Raw genomic sequence first — 23,069 nt, 5'->3', positions numbered from 1 at the left:
ATTAACTTGGGCTGGCACAATTATTGTATAATCGTGTAACCAACAATTATAGTCTTAATACATTCATTTTAGGTGAAGGGGGATTTAACTTTATATTCAAGTAGATATACTTTACCCAATAGCAGTTTTTCATTTTTACATAAATAGGGTGAAGTTGGTAATCATTTTTAGAGCAGAGCAGAACCGCACAGTTGGAAGGAGAAGCTTAATTTCCAAACATGGTCAAAACCATTTGTTTTTTAGACTGAGGTAACACCAACGCTGTGTTGTATTCATTAGGTATATATTTTTCAAAGATGAATTACAAGCAAAAAAAAAAAGACAATTATGACTAACCTTGGCCATTTGTGTGACAATTAATCGTTACCCAAAATTCCATAATCTTCACATCCCAAAGGTTAACATTTCACCACTTTCAGTTAGGCATCCGTTTTAGTTGAGTTTCATTTACCCTCATTCAAGGCATTGAACCAGGGACTAGCTATGGCACATGCCTTGACACTTCTGGTAAGTGGCAATATTTGTGATTTTCTTGTACAATTTTTTTGGGATTGGCCATTTGTGACTAATGATAAATACGCAATGCCCAACTATATCACTGCATTTTTGTCAATTATAATTGCTAGTGCTATTTTCGTTTTTATGGTGTATCATTGCAGGCTTACTCATGTTTCCTCTTCTCTGTGCAGTTAGAAAGTCCTGTTCTTATTGCGGCCATTTTCATTAGTGGCATCGGTGGGACATTCCAGTTCGGCTTTCATATATCTGTCCTGACTTCACCTTCTTCTGTGAGTACTGTAGATCCGCTTCAAAAGTATTAAAATGACAAAAGTAGACCACCACGTCAGTATTAACAGATAAATGTTGCTTTGCAAAACAAGCACAGTTGTTACATGAATGTTATAGAAACTTGAGTGTAATAGCTCTGAATCACTATTTTCTCTAAACAAAGCAACAACAACTTCAGTTGGAGACATGTAAACTCTGGGGGAAAATGAGAAATTGTTTGAGATCCATAAATGTTTGACTGACCCAACTCCAAACGTCATGGCCACCCTCTTGGTGTTACTGTAGTTCATAAAGGAGCTGGTGAACACCACATGCCTGCAGCGGTATAGTATATCCCTGGAGCAGTGGGAAGTGACTCTCATCTGGTCCTTCATCGTCTCCATCTTCTGCATCGGGGGCCTTCTCGGGTCCCTGTGTGCCGGCCGCCTTTCATCAGCATATGGGAGGTAAGGGGTTGTAGTAGGAAGTGTTAGGCTTCATACTGGGCCTGGACTTGGGGTATGCATCCTGGCCATGCAAGGATTTTCGCCTCTTATTTGAAGGTGTGTTGGTGTGGTTACTATTTGTTGTAGTAGAACATGAATGATGTAGATTTTTTTCCCACCACACTTTCCAGAAAGAGATGCCTGTTGTTGAACAACCTGTTTGCCATTGGCGGTGCTGGGATGATGCTGTTGAGCAAAACAGCCATGTCCTTTGAGATGATCATGGTTGGACGTTTCCTCTACGGCATTAATGCAGGTAAGCAGATTTTTCTTCTTACGAATTGATTCCATCGTTTTGTAGGCCACAAAACAAGGTAATCTTTATACCTGTCTTAATATCTCACTAGAGGAATAATGCTGCCAAGCTGTGTCTGTGACAAGGTTTGTCCTTTCTTGTTTATGCTGCAGGTGTTGGCCTCAGTGTCCACACCATGTACCTGGTGGAATGTGCCCCCAAGAGGCTGCGAGGGATAGTGGGTGTGTCTGTTGCCACCTTTCTGTCCATGGGGAAGTTCTTGGGTCAGCTTCTGGGGATCAGGTGAGCTATCTGGTTCTAGTGTGTCAGTCAGGGATGCTTATATCAGTTTAACCTGTGGTGAACAAACACTATGTGATTTTATTTGATATTGTACTCTGTCCTTGCAGTGAGTTACTGGGGACAGAGGACAGGTGGCCCTGGTTGCTGGGCTTCAGTGGTGCGACCGCCCTGCTCCAGCTCGTCACCCTGCCCCTCCTCCCAGAGTCACCCAAATACCTGCTACTGGACCGGGGCGACTGCCAGGGCTGTGAGAAGGGTAAGCACCTGGGTGCAGCTCTGAGGAATATGGACAGGTAATGGGTTGCCTAAGGAAAGCTACCTCACGAAATATTTACTTGATGCAATTAGTGTTATCATAATCATCCTCACAATCATCATCATCATCATCATCATCATCATCATGCCTGACTCAGCAATCTATCTTATTGGGCTTTTATGTCCTTTTCCACTTGTGTATCTTATTGGGCCTTTCCCCCCTGTAGCCATCCACAGGCTGTGGGGCAGCAGAGACCACAGTGCGGAGGTGGAGGAGATGCTGCTGGAGCACGCCTCCTTGAAGGGAGTCCGCAGCCACACTGTGTTGGACCTGATCCTGGACCAGGCCATACGCTGGCAGCTCCTCACCATCCTCGTCGCCTTCACCACCCTGCAGTTCAGTGGCATCAACGCTGTGAGTTGATGCATGAAGTTGGTCCACGAGGACAGTGTGTTTGGATGTGTTTGAGCAAGAGTTGGAGTTAAAATATACAAATGTACCATAGCATGTCACTGTCTGATCAAAACCTACCTTAAGTCCATTCAGTTATACTGAACAAAAATATAAACGCAAGATGTAAAGAGTTGATCCCATGTTTCATGAGCTGAAATAAAAGATCCCAGAAATTTCTCTCAAATTTTGTGCACAAATTTGGTGACATCCCTGTTAGTGAGCATTTATCTTTGCCAAGATAATCCATCCACCTGACAGGTGTGGTATATTAAGAAGCTGATTAAACAGCATGATCATTACACAGGTGCACCTTGTGCTGGGGACAATAAAAGGCCACTGTAAAATGTGCAATTTTGTCACACAACACAATGCCACAGATGTCTCAAGTTTTGAGGGAGCGTGCAATTGACATGCTGACTGCAGGAATATCCAAGAGCTGTTGCCAGAGAATTGAATGTTCATTTCTCTACAATAAGCCGCCTCCAACGTCATTTTTGAGAATTTAGCAGTATGTCCAACCGGCCTCACAACCGCAGACCACGTGAAACCAAGACAACCCAGGATCTCCACATCCAGCTTCTTCAACTGCGGGATCGTCTTTGACCAGCCACCCGGAAAGCTGATGAAACTGTGGGTTTGCACAACCGAAGAATTTCTGAACAAACTGTCATAAACCGTCTCAGGGAAGCTCATCTGTGTGCTCGTTGTCCTCACCAGGGTCCCATGGTGGCGGTGGGGTTATGGTATGGGCAGGCATAAGCTACGGACAGGGTTGGGTAGATTACTTTCTAAATGTAATCCGTTACAGTTACTAGTTACCTGTCCAAAATTGTAATCAGTAACGTAACTTTTGGATTACCCAAACTCAGATTACTTTCCCTTTAAGAGGCATTAGAAGAGGACAAAAATGTATATTACCAATTGAATGACATCTATTGCAGGATAATTCAATTGTTGTTGCATTTTACTTTATGGGTTGGTTATGTAGGCTTCTTCTAACCCATTGCTTTCTACTACAGATAATAATATGATTAGGCTATATTTGATTTTGTTTTAATAGGATCCCCATTAGCCGACGCTAGTGGCGACAGCTAGTCTTACTGTGGTCCGACACATAACAAAAAAGACATTACAGACAAAATACTTTACAATTTACATACATTTAAAAACATTAACATGTAGTGTGTGTGTGTGCATCTATCAGTTACACATATATGTCAGTACATACACACAACAAGTAGGTCACATCGGGGAGAGGTGTTGTGCCGTGAGTTGTTGCTTTATTTGTTTTTTGAAACCAGGTTTGCTGTTTACTTACGCTATATGACATGGAATGGAAATGGTTCTACATTGAACCCAAAAGGGTTCTACCTGGAACAAAAAGGGTTCTTCAAAGGGTTATCCTATGGGGATAGCTGAAGAACCCTTTTAGGTTCTAGATAGCACCTAACAAAATGTGGAAAAAGTCAAGGGGTCTGAATACTTTCAGAAGGCACTGTATGAACTGCAACTCAGTAAAATCATTGACATTGATGCATGTGGTGTTTATATTTTTGGTTCAGTGTAGATATGTCTGATTAAGTGATAAACATTGTCATTGTGCTCCTCTGCAGGTGTACCTTTACTCTTTTGACGTGTTCCGTGCGGCAGGGATCCCCACACACCAGTTACGCTATGTTGCTTTGGGAACCGGTCTGTGTGAGGTTTCTACCTCCATTGCCTGTGTGAGTCGTGTTTCACCATATCCCTCACCACTAACCCTTATTAACCCTATATTTACATTTACATTTTAGTCATTTAGCAGACGCTCTTCTCCAGAGTGACTTACAGTTAGTGAGTGCATACATTATTTGTTTTACCCCCCGTGGGAATCGAACCCACAACCCTGGCGTTGCAAACACCATGCTCTACCAACTGAGCTACATCCCTGCCAGCCATTCCCTCCCCTACCCTGGACGACGCTGGGCCGATTGTGCGCCGCCCCATGGGTCTAACCTTTATGAACTGTGAAGGTTCACATAGGCACAAATATCATACCCCCCCAAAAATGCTAACCTCCCCTGTTATTTTAATGGTGAGAGGTTAGCATGTCTTGGGGGTACGATATTTGTGCGTCTGTAACTTTCTCACTCATCATTATTCACGATTCAATCAGGATTATCCGTAATCATGGTAGCATCCACATTAATGTAGAAGTGTTTATTAACATATTATATTCTTATTTACAATAAAAGTGATTCCAGAATGACACAATACATTATTTACCATTAATTTCTATTGGGCACAAAATTATCTGAAACACAACCAAAACAAACAGCAAATGCATCCAACAAATTTGTCACAAGCTTGATGTAGTCATTGCGTGCTATGAATATGGGACCAAATACTTAACGTTTTACTACTTTAATACACATACAAGTGAATTTGTCCCAATACTTTTGCTCCCATAAAATGGGGGACTATGTACAACAAGTGCTGTAATTTCTAAACGGTTCACCCATATGGATGAAAATACTTTCAAATGAAAGCTGACAGTGTGCACATTAACTTCATAGTCAATGTTTGATTTCAAATCCAAACTTTTGGAGTATAGAGCCAAAAGAAGAAAAAATACTTAACTGTCCCATTAATTAAGGAGGGCACTAATTCATATCATAGGCCTAATAGTACTGTAGAGCTCTTTTTACTTGCACACAATATAGCTTGATCGCCCCGTCCTGCCCCTAGGGGTCCACCGCCCTGCAGCGCCCCAACCCAACACACCCCACTCAGCTTTAGGATCTTAGTGAAACATTCATTATTGGTTTCAGGTGTGTTAGGCCAAGGCCAGAGTGACAACCAACAGTACGTCAGACCCCCAGGGACAGGACTGAGCAGCCCAGCAGCTAGGGATTGCCTAAATGGGTATCTCCCCTGCCGTGTGCATGTTTTCAATACAGACTCCTTTTGTCATACAGTATTCCATATAAGGCATCCAGACCTTATGAAAGTTGAACAGTATACCTTTAATCTTGTAATAAATCAAATCTAGTGATACATAACTTGACATTTCTGCCATCCATTGTGGCATTGTGGGAGGATAACCAACCTTCCCATTAATGGCAATGCATTTCTTAGCCACTATAAATGCTAGGTAACACAGATTTTTCCAATAAGTCTCCAGTATCAATATTTCCAAGCAAACAAAAACAGGGAGAAGGGAGGATCTATAGACATGCTGAGATAAAATAACATACTCTTTGCCAGAATTCAGCCAGCCTTCACAATAGCATAACATATTGAAATATGTCCCCTTTTGTGTTTTACACCTCCAGCAGAGGATTACAGGCTCAAAATGTCCAGAAACAAAGAACTTACTTCTGAAACTCGTCAGTCTATTCTTGTTCTGAGAAATGTGTGTAGGCAGAGTTGCAAAGAAAAAGCCATATCTCAGACTGGCCAATAAAAATAAAAGATTAAGATGGGCAGTCTGAGATATGGCTTTTTCTTTGCAACTCTGCCTAGAAGGTCAGCATCCCGGAGTCGCCTCTTCACTGTTGACGTTGAGACTGGTGTTTTGTGGGTACTATTTAATGAAGCTGCCAGTTGAGGACCTGTGAGGCACCTGTTTTTCAAACTAGACACTCTAATATATTTGTCTTCTTGCTCAGTTGTGCACCGGGGCCTCCCACTCCTCTTTCTATTCTGGTTAGAGCCAGTTTGCGCTGTTCTGTGAAGGGAGTAGTACACAGCATTGTACGAGATCTTCAGTTTCTTGGCAATTTCTCGCATGGAATAGCCTTTATTTCTCAGAACAAGAATAGACTGACGAGTTTCAGAAGAAAGTTATTTGTTTCTGGCCATTTTGATTCTGTAATCGAACCCACAATTGCTGATGCTCCAGTTTTTGCTTCTTTAATCAGCACAACAGTTTTCAGCTGTGCTAACATAATTGCAAAAGGGTTTTCTAATGATCAATTAGCCTTTTAAAATGATAAACTTGGATTAGCAAACACAACGTGCCATTGGAACACAGGACTGATGGTTGCTGATAACGGGCCTCTGTACGCTTATGTAGATATTCCATAAAAAATCAGCTGTTTCCAGCTACAATAGCCATTTACAACATTAACAATGTCTACACTGTATTTCTGATCAATTTGATGTTATTTTACCAAAAAAAAGTGACCCCAAACCTTTGAACGGTAGTGTACATGTCAGTACATACACACAACAAGTAGGTCACATGTGGGAGAGGCGTTGTGCCGTGAGGTTGTTGCTTTATTTGTTTTTTGAAAACAGGTTTGCTGTTCACCTGCGCTATATAAGATGGAAGGGAATTCCATGCAATCATGGCTCTGTATAATACTGTATGTTTACTTGAATTTGCTCTGGACCTGGGGACTGTGAAAAGACCCCTGGTGGCATGTCTGGTGGGATAAGTGTGTGTATCAATGCTGTGTGCAAGTTGACTGTGCAAACAATTAGGAATTTCCAACACATTCATGTTTCTTATAAAAACAAGAAGGGATGCAGTCAGTCTTTCCTCAACTCTTAGCCAAGAGAGACTGGCATGCATAGTATTAATATTAGCCCTCTGATTACAATGAAGAGCAAGACGTGCCGCTCCGTTCTGGGCCAGCTGCAGCTTAACTAGGTATTTCTATGCAGCACTTGACCATATGACTGGACAATAATCAAGATAAGATAAAACTAGAGCCTGAAGGACTTGGTGTCAAAAAAGCAGATCGTCTCTTTATTACGGACAGACCTCTCCCCATCTTTACAACGACTGAATCTATGTTTTGACCATGACAGTTTACAATCTAAGGTAACACAAAATAATTTAGTCTCCTCAACTTGTTCAACAGCCACACCATTCATTACCAGATTCAGCTGAGGTCTAGAACTTGATTTGTACCAAATACAATGCTCTTAGTTTTAGAGATGTTCAGGACCAGTTTATTACTGGCCAACCATTACAAAACAGACTGCAACTCTTTGTTAAGGGTTTCAGTGACTTAATTAGCTGTGGTTGCTGATGCGTACAGTTGAAGTCGGAAGTTTACATACACCTTAGCCAAATACATTTAAACTAAGTTTTTCACCACTTTATGTTAAGAATGTGAAATGTCAGAATAATAGTAGAGAGAATTATTTATTTCAGCTTTAATTTCTTTCATCACATTCCCAGTGGGTCAGAAGTTTACATACACTCAAATAGTATTTGGTAGCATTGCCTTTAAATTGTTTAACTTGGGTCAAACGTTTCGGGTAGCCTTCCACAAGCTTCCCACAATAAGTTGGGTGAATTTTGGCCCATTCCTCCTGACAGAGCTGGTGTAACTGAGTCAGGTTTGTAGGCCTCCTTTCTAGCACACGCTTTTTCAGTTCTGCCCACACATTTTCTATAGGATTGAGGTCAGGGTTTGTGATGGCCACTCCAATACCTTGACTTTGTTGTCCTTAAGCCATTTTGCCACAACTTTGGAAGTATGCTTGGGGTCATTGTCCATTTGGAAGACCCATTTGCGACCAAGCTTTAACTTCCTGACTGATGTCTTGAGATGTTGCTTCAATATATCCACATAATTTTCCTTCCTCATGATGCCATCTATTTTGTGAAGTGCACCAGTCCCTCCTGCAGCAAAGCACCCCCACAGCATGATGCTGCCACCCCCGTGCTTCACGGTTGGGATGGTGTTCTTCGGCTTGCAAGCGTCCCCCTTTTTCCTCCAAACATAACGATGGGCATTATCGCCAAACAGTTCTATTTTTGTTTCATCAGACCAGAGGACATTTCTCCAAAAAGTATGATCTTTGTCCCCATGTGCAGTTGCAAACCGTAGTCCATTTTCTGGAATTTTCCAAGCTGTTTAAAGACATTTACATTACATTTTAGTCATTTAGCAGACGCTCTTATCCAGAGCGACTTACAGTTAGTGAATACATTTATTTTTTATACTTGCCCCCCGTGGGAATCAAACCCCCAACCCTGGCATTGCAAACGCCATGCTCTATCAACTGAGCTACATCCCTGCCGGCCATTCCCTCCCCTACCCTGGACGACGTTGGGCCAATTGTGCGCCGCCCATGAGTCTCCTGGTCGTGGCCGGCTGCGACAGAGCCTGGATTCGAACCAGGATCTCTAGTGGCACAGTTAGCACTGCGATGCAGTGCCTTAGACCACTGCGCCACTCAGGATGTTAAAGGAACAGTCAACTTAGTGTATGTAAACTTCTGACCCACTGGAATTGTGATACAGTGAATTATAAGTGAAATAATCTGTCTGTAAACAATTGTTGGAAAAATTACTTGTGTCATGCACAAAGTAGATGTCCTAACCGACTTGCCAAAACGACAGTTTGTTAAGAAGAAATTTGTGGAGTGGTTGAAAAACGAGTTTTAATGGCTCCAACCTAAGTGTATGTAAACTTCCGACTTCAACTGTATATGGTTGAATCATCAGCATACATGGACACTCATGCTTTGCTTAATGCCAGTGGCAGGTCATTGGTAAAAATAGAAAAGAGTAGAGGGCCTAGAGAGCTGCCCTGCAGTACACCACACTTTGCATGTTTGACATTAGAGAAGCTTCCATTTAAAAAAAAAACAGAGTTCTATTAGATAGATAGCTCTGAATCCATGATATGGCAGAGGTTGAAAAGTCATAACACATACGTTTTCTCAATAGGTTATGGTCAATAATATCAAAGGCTGCACTGAAATCTAACAGTACAGCTACCACAATCATCTTCTTATTAATTTATTTCAACGAATCATCAGTCATTTGTGTCAGTGCACTACATGTTGAGTGCCCTTCTCTATAAGCATGCTGAAAGTCTGTTATTAATTTGTTTACAGAGAAATAGCATTGTATTTGGTCAAACACATTTTTTCCCAACAGTTTGCTAAGAGCGGATAGGTCTGCTGTTAGAACCAGTAAAGGCCGCTTTACCACTCTTGGGTAGCGGAATGACTTTGGCTTCCCTCCAGGCCTGAGGACAAATACTTTCCTCTAGGCTCAGATTAAAGATATGACAGATAGGAGTGGCTATAGTCGGAGGTAGCTACCATCCTCAGTAGCTTTCCATCTAAGTTGTCAATGCCAGGAGGTTTGTGATTATTGATTGATAACAATCATTTTTCCACCTCTCCCACACTAACTTTACAAAACTCAAACTTACAATGATTTACTTTAATTATTCGTTTTTTGTGCATGAATACGATGGCACACTGTTTGTTGTTGGCATTTCCTGCCTAAGTTTGTCCACTTTGCCAATGAAGTAATCATTAAAATAATTGGCAACATCAAATTGTTTTGTGATGAATAAGCCATCTAATTCGATGAAAGATGGACTTGAATTTGTCTTTCTGCCCATAATTTCATTTATAGTACTCCAAAGTTTTTTTTCCATCATTCATCTTGGCTTCATAATACAGTTTATTTTTCTCTTTGTTGAGTTTAGTCACATAATTTCTCAATATGCATTAAGTCAGCCAGTCAGATGTGCAGCCAGACTTATTAGCCGGTCCTTTTGCCCCATCTCTTTCAATTATACAGTTTTTTAATTCCTCATAAATCCATGGAGCCTTAACAGTTCTAACAGTTAGTTTCTTAACAAGAACTGGAAGAAGCAATTTCATAAATTCATCAAGTGCAGCATCTGGATGCTCCTTACATCAGACCAACAAATATTTTGACATCATCCACATAAGAGTCACAGCTAAATGTTTTGTATGATCTCTTATACACTATTTTAGGAACTTTGGCTTTCCTGGATATAGCCACTATATTGTGATCTCTGCATCCAATGGGTATGGATACAGCTTTAGAACAAAGTTCTACAGTATTAGTAAAAATGTGATCAATACATGTGGTTGATCTTGTTCCTGTAGTGTTTGTAAACACCCTGGTAGGTTGATTAATATCTGAACCAGATTACAGGCACTGGTTACAGTGAGAAGCTTCCTCTTGAGCGGACAGCTTGATGAAAACCAGTCAATATTCAGATCCCCAAGAAAGTGGATCTCTCTGTTTACATCACATACATTATCAAGCATTTCACACATATTATTTAGATACTGACTGTTAGCACTTGGTGGCCTATAGCAACACCCCAAAATAAAAAGCTTTAGATGTGCCAGGTGAACCTGCAACCACAACACTTTAATAACACTTGACATACGATCTTCTCTACGCATTACAGGGATATGGCTCTGAATAAACTGTATATACAGCAACACCTCCCCCATAAGCATTCCTGTCTCTTCTATAGATGTTATATCCTTGTATTGCTACTGCTGTATCATCAAATGAATTATCTAAGCGAGTCTCAGAAATGGCTAATATATTAATGTTATCTGATGTTAGCAAGTTATTGATTTCATTAACCTTATTTTTAAGGCTACATATATTATTATGGTCTATTTTCAGCCATTTCCTGGGTAGCTTATCAGAGATAGGTTTACCAAAGATAGCGTAGCAGTGCGGTCGTGTTCTCTTGTGTGTCCATGTAAATAGCCAGTTTTTTGTATTTTTTTTGTATTTTACGTATATACACTGCTCAAAAAAAATAAAGGGAACACTTAAACAACACAATGTAACTCCAAGTCAATCACACTTCTGTGAAATCAAACTGTCCACTTAGGAAGCAACACTGATTGACAATAAATTTCACATGCTGTTGTGCAAATGGAATAGACAACAGGTGGAAATTATAGGCAATTAGCAAGACACCCCCAATAAAGGACTGGTTTTGCAGGTGGTGACCACAGACCACTTCTCAGTTCCTATGCTTCCTGGCTGATGTTTTGGTCACTTTTGAATGCTGGCGGTGCTTTCACTCTAGTGGTAGCATGAGACGGAGTCTACAACCCACACAAGTGGCTCAGGTAGTGCAGCTCATCCAGGATGGCACATCAATGCGAGCTGTGGCAAGAAGGTTTGCTGTGTCTGTCAGCGTAGTGTCCAGAGCATGGAGGCGCTACCAGGAGACAGGCCAGTACATCAGGAGACGTGGAGGAGGCCGTAGGAGGGCAACAACCCAGCAGCAGGACTGCTACCTCCGCCTTTGTGCAAGGAGGAGCAGGAGGAGCACTGCCAGAGCCCTGCAAAATGACCTCCAGCAGGCCACAAATGTGCATGTGTCTGCTCAAACGGTCAGAAACAGACTCCATGAGGGTGGTATGAGGGCCCGACGTCCACAGGTGGGGGTTGTGCTTACAGCCCAACACCGTGCAGGATGTTTGGCATTTGCCAGAGAACACCAAGATTGGCAAATTCGCCACTGGCGCCCTGTGCTCTTCACAGATGAAAGCAGGTTCACACTGAGCACATGTGACAGACGTGACAGAGTCTGGAGACGCTGTGGAGAACGTTCTGCTGCCTGCAACATCCTCCAGCATGACCGGTTTGGCGGTGGGTCAGTCATGGTGTGGGGTGGCATTTCTTTGGGGGGCCGCACAGCCCTCCATGTGCTCGCCAGAGGTAGCCTGACTGCCATTAGGTACCGAGATGAGATCCTCAGACCCCTTGTGAGCATATGCTGGTGCGGTTGGCCCTGGGTTCCTCCTAATGCAAGACAATGCTAGACCTCATGTGGCTGGAGTGTGTCAGCAGTTCCTGCAAGAGGAAGGCATTGATGCTATGGACCGCCCGTTCCCCAGACCTGAATCCAATTGAGCACATCTGGGACATCATGTCTCGCTCCATCCACCAACGCCACGTTGCACCACAGACTGTCCAGGAGTTGGTGGATGCTTTAGTCCAAGACTGGGAGGAGATCCCTCAGGAGACCATCCGCCACCTCATCAGGAGCATGCCCAGGCGTTGTAGAGAGGTCATACAGGCACGTGGAGGCCACACACACTACTGAGCCTCATTTTGACTTGTTTTAAGGACATTACATCAAAGTTGGATCAGCCTGTAGTGTGGTTTTCCACTTTAATTTTGAGGGTGACTCCAAATCCAGACCTCCATGGGTTGATAAATTTGATTTCCATTGATAATTTTTGTGTGATTTTGTTGTCAGCACATGTAAAGAAAAAAGTATTTAATAAGATTATTTCATTCATTTAGATCTAGGATGTGTTATTTTAGTGTTCCCTTTATTTTTTTGAGCAGTGTATTTCCATATTTACATTTTACATTTTAGTCATTTAGCAGACGCTCTTATCCAGAGCGACTTACAGGAGCAATTAGGGTTAAGTGCCTTGCTCAAGGGCACATTAACGTCATTTAGCAGACGCTCTTAGCCAGAGCGACTCGCAAATTGGTGCGTTCACCCTATAGCCAGTGGGATAACCACTTTACAATTTGGGGGGGGTTAGAAGGAACACTTTATCCTATCCCAGGTATTCCTTAAAGAGGTGGGGTTTCAAATGTCTCCGGAAGGTGGTGAGTGACTCCGCTGTCCTGGCGTCGTGAGGGAGCTTGTTCCACCATTGGGGTGCCAGACTTTTCATCCCACTACTAAATATACTTTCATGCAAACCGCCTCACTCAATGTGGAACGGATTCTATTATTTACTCACCTTTATCTAGAATCTCCAGTTGAAACTAGCCAGCCAGCTAACTAGCTAGCTAACTAGCTACTTGCTATTAGCCACCGTTAGCGGTTTTCACCCAGAACATTGGATTTTCTGCCGGAATAACTGAATCACTGGACCTTAACACCGGATCTAGCTAGCCGCAACCGAATGGATGTCGAATGGATGTTGCTGTAGGCTAATTACCACTGCCCCCATAGCACCAGTTAGCCTTGAGCCTTGAGCTAGCCCCGGCTATCTACCTCTCTGTCTACCGGACGGTAGTAGCCAGCTAACCAGCTAACTAGCTACTTGCTATTAGCCACCGTTAGCAGCTTTTTCTCCATTGTCCGTGGCCTGCACTACCTACCAGCCAGCTCTAGTCTGGACTATTATCGGCCAGTCTGCTATTATCGACCCAGAATCACTGAATCACTGGACTTGATAATCGCAACTAGCTAGCTGCAACCATATGAACGTTGTTGTTGGCTAATCAGCCTTGAGCTAGCCTTGAGTCAAGCACATCTCCCGGCTATCTACCTCTCTGTCAATGGGACGGGACCTCCTAGAGTCGACACGGAGCCCTGCCGATCCATCACGACTGGTCTGCCGATGTAATCATCTGTAGTTTCAACAGGCTTCCCGTTACGACGACCACGAAGATCCATCTGCTAGCCCCGGCCCGCTAGCACACGCAAACTACAACCATGCTTCCTGCTCGCTGTGCTGCAGCACCAATTTGAACTGCTCTCGGACTCACATATTGCTGTTCACTGGACCTTATGATCACTCAGCTGCACAGCTGATGCCTGCTGGACTGTTCCTTTACACAGTACCCTGTCCTGTTTATTCTGTTTAGCCTCAGCCCAAACTTTATCGCCATTACCAGTTGTTGTCTTAGCTCTCTCTAATAACACCTGTGATTGCGTTATGCCTCTCTCCCATGTCAATATGCCTAGCCTATTGCTGTTTGGGTTAGTTCTTATTATACAATTTCACTGTAGAACCCCAAGTCCTTCTCAAACTGCCTCAAATAGTTCCTTTGTTCCACCCCCCATACACGCCGAGACCGGCTCAATCGGTGCCTCCAGTGATGCTATCTCTTTCATTGTTACCCAACGCTTAGGTTTACCTCCACTGTACTCATATCCTTCCATATCCTTGTCTGTACATAATGCCCTGAATCTTTTCTACAATGCCCGGAAATCTGCCCCCTTTATTCTCTGTACCCAATGCACTAGAAGACCAGTTTTTAAAGCCTTTAGCCGTATCCTTATTCTAGTCCTCCTCTGTTCCTCTGGTGATGTAAAGTCTAACCCAGGCCCTGCAGCCCCCAGTATCACTCCTACTCCCCAGGAGCTATCATTTGTTGACTTCTGTAACCGTAAAAGCCTTGGTTTTCTGCACGTTAACATCAGAAGTCTACTTCCTAAGTTTGAGTTATTCACTGCGTTAGCACACTCCGCCAACCCTGATGTTCTAGCAGTGTCTGAATCCTGGCTTAGGAAGGCCACCAAAAATTCTGAAATTTCCATCCCCAACTACAACATTTTCTGTCTAGATAGAACTGCCAAAGGGGGTGGAGTTGCAATCTACTGTAGAGATAGCCTGCAGAGCTCTATCATACTATCCAGGTCTGTGCCCAAACAGTTTGAGCTTCTACTTCTAAAAATCCACCTTTCCAGAAATAAGTCTCTCACTGTTGCCGCTTGCTACAGACCCCCCTCAGCCCCCAGCTGTGCCCTGGATACCATATGTGAATTGATTGCCCCCCATTTATCCTCAGAGTTCGTACTGCTTGGTGACCTAAATTGGGATATGCTTAACACCCCGGCCATCCTACAATCCAAACTAGATGCCCTCAATCTCACACAAATTATCAACGAACCTACCAGGTACAACCCTAAATCCGTAAACATGGGTACCCTCATAGATATCATCCTGACTAACTTACCATCTAAATACACCTCCGCTGTCTTCAACCAGGATCTCAGCGATCACTGCCTTATTGCCTGCGTCCGTAACGGGTCTGCGGACAAACGACCACCCCTCATCACTGTCAAACGCTCCCTAAAACACTTTAGCGAGCAGGCCTTCCTAATTGACCTGGCCCAGGTATCCTGGATGGATATAGATCTCATTCCGTCAGTAGAGGATGCCTGGTTGTTCTTTAAAAGTAATTTCCTCTCAATCTGAAATAAACATGCACCATTCAAAAAATACAGAACTAAGAACAGATATAGCCCCTGGTTCTCCTCAGACGTGACTGCCCTTGACAAGCACAAAAACATCCTGTGGCGTACTGCATTAGCATCAAATAGCCCCCGCGATATGCAACTTTTCAGGGAGGTCAGGAACCAAAATACACAAGCAGTTAGGAAAGCAAAGGCTAGGTTTTTCATACAGAAATTTGCATCCTGTAGCACTAACTCCAAAAAGTTTTGGGACACTGTAAAGTCCATGGAGAATAAGAGCACCTCCTCCCAGCTGCCCACTGCACTGAGACTAGGAAACACTATCACCACCGATAAATCTACAATAATCGAGAATTTCAACAAGCATTTTGCTACGGCTGGCCATGCTTTCCACCTGGATACCACTACCCCGGCCACCAGCTCTGCACCCTCCGCTGCAACTTTCCCATGCCCCCCCCCCCGCTTCTCCTTCACACAAATTCAGACAGCTGATGTTCTGAAAGAGCTGCAAAATCTGGACCCCTACAAATCATCTGGGCTAGACAATCTGGACCCTTTCTTTCTAAAACGAGCCACCGAAATTGTCGCAACCCCTATTACTAGCCTGTTCAACCTCTCTTTCGTAACGTCTGAGATCCCCAGAGATTGGAAACCTGCCGCGGTCATCCCCCTCTTCAAAGGGGGTGACACTCTAGATCCAAACTCTTACAGACCTATATCCATCCTGCCCTGCCTTTCGAAAGTTTTTGAAAGCCAAGTTAACAAACAGATCACCGACCATTTTGAATCCCACCGTACCTTCTCCGCTATGCAATCCGGTTTCCGAGCTGGTCATGGGTGCACCTCAGCCACGCTCAAGGTCCTAAACAATATTATAACCGCGATCGATAATAGACAGTACTGTGCAGCCGTCTTCATCGACCTGGCCAAGGCTTTCGACTCTGTCAACCACCGCATTCTTATTGGCAGACTAAATAGCCTTGGTTTCTCAAGTGACTGGCTCGCCTGGTTCACCAACTACTTCTCAGATAGAGTTCAATGTGTCAAATCGGAGGGCCTGTTGTCCGGACCTATGGCAGTCTCTATGGGGGTGCCACAGGGTTCAATTCTTGGGCCGACTCTTTTCTCTGTGTATATCAATGATGTCGCTCTTGCTGCTGGTGACTCTCAGATCCACCTCTACGCAGACGACACCATTTTGTATACATCTGGCCCTTCATTGGACACTGTGTTAACAAACCTCCAAACGAGCTTCAATGCCATACAACACTCCTTCAGTAGCCTCCAACTGCTTTTAAACACTAGTAAACCTAAATGCATGCTCTTCAATCGAACGCTGCTGGCACCCGCCCACCCGACTAGAATCACTACTCTCGACGGGTCTGACCTAGAGTATGTGGACAACTACAAATACCTAGGAGTTTGGTTAGACTGTAAACTCTCCTTCCAGACTCACATTAAGAATCTCCAATCCAAAGTTAAATCTAGAATCGGCTTCCTATTTCGCAACAAAGCCTCCTTCACTCATGCTGCCAAACATGCCCTCGTAAAACTGACTATCCTACCGATCCTTGACTTCGGTGATGTCATTTACAAAATAGCCTCCAACACTCTACTCAGCAAATTGGATGTTGTCTATCACAGTGCCATCCGTTTTGTCACCAAAGCCCCATATACTACCCACCACTGGGACCTGTACGCTCTTGTTGCCTGGTCCTCACTACATATTCGTCGCCAAACCCACTGGCTCCAGGCCATCTATAAATCACAGCTAGGCAAATCCCCGCCTTATCTTAGCTCATTGGTCACCATAGCAACACCCACCCGTAGTATGCGCTCCAGCAGGTATATCTCACTGGTCATCCCCAAAGCCAACACCTCCTCTGGCCGCCATTCCTTCCAGTTCTCTGCTGCCAATGACTGGAACGAATTGCAAAAATCTCTGAAGCTGGAGACTCTTATCTCCCTCACTAACTTTAAGCATCAGTTGTCAGAGCACCTTACCGATCACTGCACCTGTACACAGGCCATCTGAAATTAGCCCACCCAACTACCTCATCCCCATATTGTTATTTATTTTGCTCATTTGCACCCCAGCATCTCTATTTGCACATCATCTCTTGCACATCTATCATTCCAGTGTTAATGTAATTATTTTGCACTATAGCCTATTTATTGCCTTACCTCCATAACTTGCTACATTTGCACACACTGTATATATATTTTCTGTTGTATTTTTGACTTCATGTTTTGTTTTACCCCATATGTAACTCTGTGTTGTTGTTTTTATCGCACTGCTTTGCTTTATCTTGGCCAGGTCGCAGTTGTAAATGAGAACTTGTTCTCAACTGGCTTACCTGGTTAAATAAAGGTGAAAAAAATAAAATAAAAATAAAAATAGACATAATATGGAAAAGAGCAAACAAAGCAAGATAAATAAATATACATTCAGCAGTCCATTAATCAGCTGGTGTGTGTGTGTGTGTGCTGCGAGGTTGAAGCTACGAACCCATAGGCTTGGCTTTCTCATCCCTTCCAGGCTTTTGGGAGGGTGGACAATAAGCCTGTCATAGCGGATGTAAGCAATGTCCCCACGCACTCTGGCGGCTTTCATGGCTGGGATAAGTTATTTCCTCTTATGGTGCACAGCTTCAGGATAGTCCTCATTGAGTTCTTGGCTCTTTCCAGAACAGCTACCTTGTCCTTGAACCTCAGGAACTTGACCACTATCGGCCTGGGCCTGTCACCTGGGCCGGTGGTGGGGTTTCCAATCCTGTGGGCGCACTCCACCTCAATCTTCCTGTGGTCCATTTTCAGTTTCTCAGAGATCATTTCCCTTACTTTGTCCTCAGATGCCATCCAGGTCTCATGGAGATTTTGCAATTCCGTCCACAACCATGTTGTTCCGCCTTGATTGTTTCTCGAGATAATCTGATTTCTCCATCATTGTTATCATGGATTCCCAAACAGAACTGATGTCCTCTCTTAATGATTTACAGATTGCTGTCATCTTGCCGTTCTCCTGTTTAAACTCATCGAGCTGACCCTGGGAGCTGTTCTTTAGGTCCTGGATCTCTCTGGTCAGGTCGTCCATTATTTTATTAGTTGACTCCACCAGTATTTGGACACAACACTTGAAACTATTTTCTTGTTGTAGTAACAACTGCTTGTTGAACTCTTTTTGTTTGTTTAAAAGATCCTTCACCTGTGATAGAGTGACAACACTGTCCTCAACGGTACTCCTGCCGGCTTTGGTCTTTGTCATGGTAGCAACGTAAGTTACACTGTTACTCCTCACAATTCCACACAGGGCAGGTCACAGGGAAGATTGGAAACAACAAACAGCAGGGATCTAGACCGCCACAAGCCCGGGGCAATCCGCGGTCCCAGCCAAAATGGCTAACCGCGTTGCAGGCTGCGTTCAAGCCCTCAAGAAAAACCTGCTAGCTTGATAGGCAGCTAGCTTGCAACTAGGCTAGCTGCTACGCCAAGCAGCTCCTCAGACCCGGCCTTGGTCGGCAGGATCACTGAACAGATAATAGCGGTACCAGCAACTGATGCTAACCGCGTCACGGGATCCAAACTCAAAAGGTAGCTAGCTAGTAACCAAACTTATTCAATAGACTTTCAAAACAACAAACTTTCCAAAACAACAAACCGAGCTCTCCCTCGTTCTGCGACAAAACAAAGGCTGCAAAACATTTCCATACACACAACAGCTGTTAGATACTGCTACCTGACAGATAGCTAGAGGCTAGAGCTGAACTGGCTGTGGTAGCTACTAGCTAGCTAGCTAAATTAGTTCATTCACTTCAGACAGAACTTCAGTCGAGAGGGGATGAAAGATTAGCTAACATTATATGTCAGTTACACTACTAGCTCAGCACTGGGATTTTTTTTCTCTTCAGTTAAGTCAAACAGCAGTTACCTTGCCAGCTACATCAGTCAAATAAAGAGTAGCCAATTTCTGTTCTGCTTGCTTTTACAACTCGGAGAAAAAGCACAACACACACAGACAACAGCTGCCTCTGTTCGCACGCTCTGTGGTGTCCGCGTGGTCCTAAATCCAGCCGTCTGAAACCACCAAACAGCCTACCTGACTGCACTGAGGCGTCCTCATGGCCCTAAAGCACACCGATGCCGCTTTTTGTATCACAGTTGAAGTGGCGTGTCATTTATTTATTTATTTTGGAGCGACTCTGACTGAGAAGGAGAGCGAGTCGTTCCATGTCATTTCAGCAAGCCATGACACCCACCATCTGATAGTTCTGAAGTTGTTTATTTAATTGGAGGCGGGTTAGATTGGCATTCCTGGAGCGTTGTTTTGTTGGGGTGTAGTTTTATCTTGGCGAAGTTGGGCTGGTTGATTGCACCCAAATTGGCCGTTTTTAATTGATAGGATTCAGATCATATTTAAGAAATATAGTACCCAACATCCGATTTGGATCAAACTTCTTCCTACCAATGAGTAAGAAATGAATATCAAAAAAATATCAAAAGCCACCCACAGACCCCCCACACCCCATGCCAATCCCACCCCAACATCCAGTATACAGTATCAGTTCTCTGTGTTTGACAAGTAGTAGTCTCCTGTAGCTCAGTTGGTAGAGCATGGCGCTTGCAACGCCAGGGTTGTGGGTTCGTTTCCCACGGGGGGCCAGTATGAAAATGTATGCACTAACTGTAAGTCGCTCTGGATAAGAGTGTCTGCTAAATGACTAAAATGTAAATGTAATGTAAATTTACAGTTGAAGTCGGAAGTTTACATACACTTAGGTTGGAGTCATTAAAACTCGTTTTTCAACCACTCCACACATTTCTTGTTAACAAACGATAGTTTTGGCAAGTCGGTTAGGACATCTACTTTGTGCATGACACAATTAATTTTTCCAACAATTGTTTACAGACAGATTATTTCACTTATAATTCACTGTATCACAATTCCAGTGGGTCAGAAGTTTACATACACTAAGTTGACTGTGCCTTTAAACAGCTTGGAAAATTCCAGAAAATGATGTCATGGCTTTAGAAGCTTCTGATAGGCTAATTGACATCATTTGAGTCAATTGGAGGTGTACCTGTGGATGTATTTCAAGGCCTACCTTCAAACTCAGTGCCTCTTTGCTTGACATCATGGGAAAATCTAAAGAAATCTAAAAATAATTGTCGACCTCCACAAGAAATCAGCCAAGACCTCAGCAAAAATATTGTAGACCTCCACAAGTCTGGTTCATCCTTGGGAGCAATTTCCAAACGCCTGAAAGTTCATCTGTACAAACAATAGTACGCAAGTATAAACACCATGGGACCACGCAGCCATCATACCACTCAGGAAGGAGACGCGTTTTGTCTCCTAGAGATGAACGTACTTTGGTGCGAAAAGAGCAAATCAATCCCAGAACAACAGCAAAGGACCTTGTGAAGATGCTGGAGGAAACAGGTACAAAAGTATCTATATTCACAGTAAAACGAGTCCTATATCGACATAACCTGAAAGGCTGCACAGCAAGGAAGAAGCCACTGCTCCAAAACCGCCATAAAAAAGCCAGACTACGGTTTGCAACTGCACATGGGGACAAAGATCGTACTTTTTGGAGAAATGTCCTTTGGTCTGATGAAACAAAAATAGAACTGTTTGGCCATAATGACCATCGTTATGTTTGGAGGAAAAAGGGGGACGCTTGCAAGCTGAAGAACACCATCCCAACCGCAAAGAACGGGGGTGGCAGCATCATGCTGTGGGGGTGCTTTGCTGCAAGAGGGGCTGGTGTACTTCACAAAATAGATGGCATCATGAGGAAGGAAAATTATGTGAATATATTGAAGCAACATCTCAAGACATCAGTCAGGAAGTTAAAGCTTGGTCGCAAATGGGTCTTCCAAATGGACAATGACCCCAAGCATACTTCCAAAGTTATGGCAAAATGGCTTAAGGACAACAAAGTCAAGGTATTGGAGTGGCCATGACAAAGCCCTGACGTCAATCCCATAGAACATTTGTGGGCATAACTGAAAAAGCGTGTGCGAGCAAGGAGGCCTACAAACCTGACTCAGTTACACCAGCTCTGTCAGGAGGAATGGGCCAAAATTCACCCAACTTATTGTGAGAACCTTGTGGAAGGCTACCCGAAACATTTGACCCAAGTTAAACAATTTAAAGGTAATGCTACCAAATACTAATTGAGTGTATGTGAACTTCTGACCCACTGGGAATGTGATGAAAGAAATTAAAGCTGAAATAAATCATTCTCTCTACTATTATTCTGACATTTCACATTCTTAAAATAAAGTGGTGATCCTAACTGATCTAAGACAGGGAATTTTTACATTTACATTTTAGTCATTTAGAAGACGCTCTTATCCAGAGCGACTTACAGTTAGTGAGTGCATACATTTTTCATACTGGCCCCCTGTGGGAATCGAACCCACAACCCTGGCGTTGCAAGCGCCATGCTCTACTAACTGAGCTACAGGAGGGCCTATTTACTAGTATTAAATGTCAGGAATTGTGAAAAACTGAGTTTAAATGTATTTGGCTAAGGTGTATGTAAACTTCCGACTTCAACTGTATGTTGAGTGAAATTCCTACTGTCACTACTTGACACTGATAGTTAACCCCCCTTTGGTATGACAGGTGATGGTGATTGAGAGCACAGGAAAGAAGCTAATGCTCTATAGGGGTTACCTATGCATGGCAGTTACCCTGGGTCTCCTGACCCTTACACTCTACCTGCAGGTAAGTCAAACCTTAAGCAACACACTGCTCTGTCATCAACTACATAGTATGTGGGTGACATCTTTACCACGAATGGAACAATACTCATTACAAATGAAAGAATGGAATTCTCTGAGGCATGTCATCTATCTCTAAAGTTCACAGAATGTCCCTATATATTATCACTGGGTTACATCAATGTTTTACAGTGGGTGGAAACAACAATGGCTCATTAATAAGTTACACCTTTTGTTGTTTGTTGTTCAGATCCAAGTCTCCTGGATGCCTTACTGCAGTATGGTTCTCATCTTCATCTTCATCTTCTTCTTCTCCAGTGGACCAGGTGGGTCGTATACCCTGACGTATGACTAAGCCAAGCCAAAAAATTGATCAACTTATTTATCTGGTATTTTCATTGTTCATTGCTCCTAGCTGGAGTGACAGTGGCTCTACCTGGAGAAATCTTCAACCAGTCGTTCAAATCAGCTGCCTTCACCATTGGCTGCACCCTCAACTGGCTGGGCCTCTTCCTCCTGGGGATGCTCTTCCCCCTCATAGTGGTGAGCACTTCAGCTTCTCATATCTTATCATATACACAAACCGCAAACAGGTGTAACAGTTGTACCTTAAGTATTATGTGACTCTGAGTACCTCAATTGTTATTACGTAGTAATTACATAGGTAAAGGTACTCTTATTTGATAAGTTCGACCGTGGCAGCTGATGTCACACACATACACTTACAGTACGTTCTTATACACAGGCGAATTTGGACTACTTTTGTTTCCTGATTTTCTTCATCTTCTGTTTCCTGTCTGGGGTGTTTGTGTGGTACAACGTGCCTGAGACCAAGAACTGCACCATCATGGAGATCACGGCCGCGTTTCAGAGGATGCATCCCAACAGGGGATCCTCGGGGGAGGGAAAGACGAGATCTCCTGAACCCAGTCATATCAAGGCATGCACAACCACCAAATTCTGAACACTTGCCATAATCAATGACAGTGTGTCTGACTTGCACATTGTTTTGTCGTTCCTGTTAAAACATTGTCTTTGTGAAAACCCCTCTGTTAACATTTGCCCCACACACCCATGCCATTTCCAGTCTGCTGTCATCTTGATTGCAAATC

At 43.4% G+C, this 23,069-nt stretch overlaps 1 protein-coding gene across 1 annotated transcript; it reads left to right on the top strand.

The window, feature by feature from the left end:
• Positions 1-483: 483 nt before the first annotated feature.
• LOC311100134 (solute carrier family 2, facilitated glucose transporter member 11-like) lies at positions 484-22,921 on the top strand (the record flags this gene model as incomplete). The annotated part of the gene is made up of 12 exons (XM_084140906.1): positions 484-507; positions 690-788; positions 1,075-1,235; positions 1,406-1,530; positions 1,683-1,812; positions 1,920-2,068; positions 2,295-2,482; positions 4,135-4,245; positions 21,860-21,961; positions 22,208-22,283; positions 22,373-22,500; positions 22,703-22,921. The coding sequence occupies 12 exons, from the start codon at positions 484-486 to the stop codon at positions 22,919-22,921; spliced, it is 1,512 nt and encodes a 503-aa protein (XP_083997032.1).
• Positions 22,922-23,069: the final 148 nt, after the last annotated feature.

The sequence above is a fragment of the Coregonus lavaretus genome (genome assembly GCF_964263955.1).
Source record: "Coregonus lavaretus genome assembly, chromosome: 24".
Taxonomy (NCBI): Eukaryota; Metazoa; Chordata; class Actinopteri; order Salmoniformes; family Salmonidae; genus Coregonus; species Coregonus lavaretus.
This window is presented reverse-complemented; position numbering and strand designations above follow the sequence as displayed.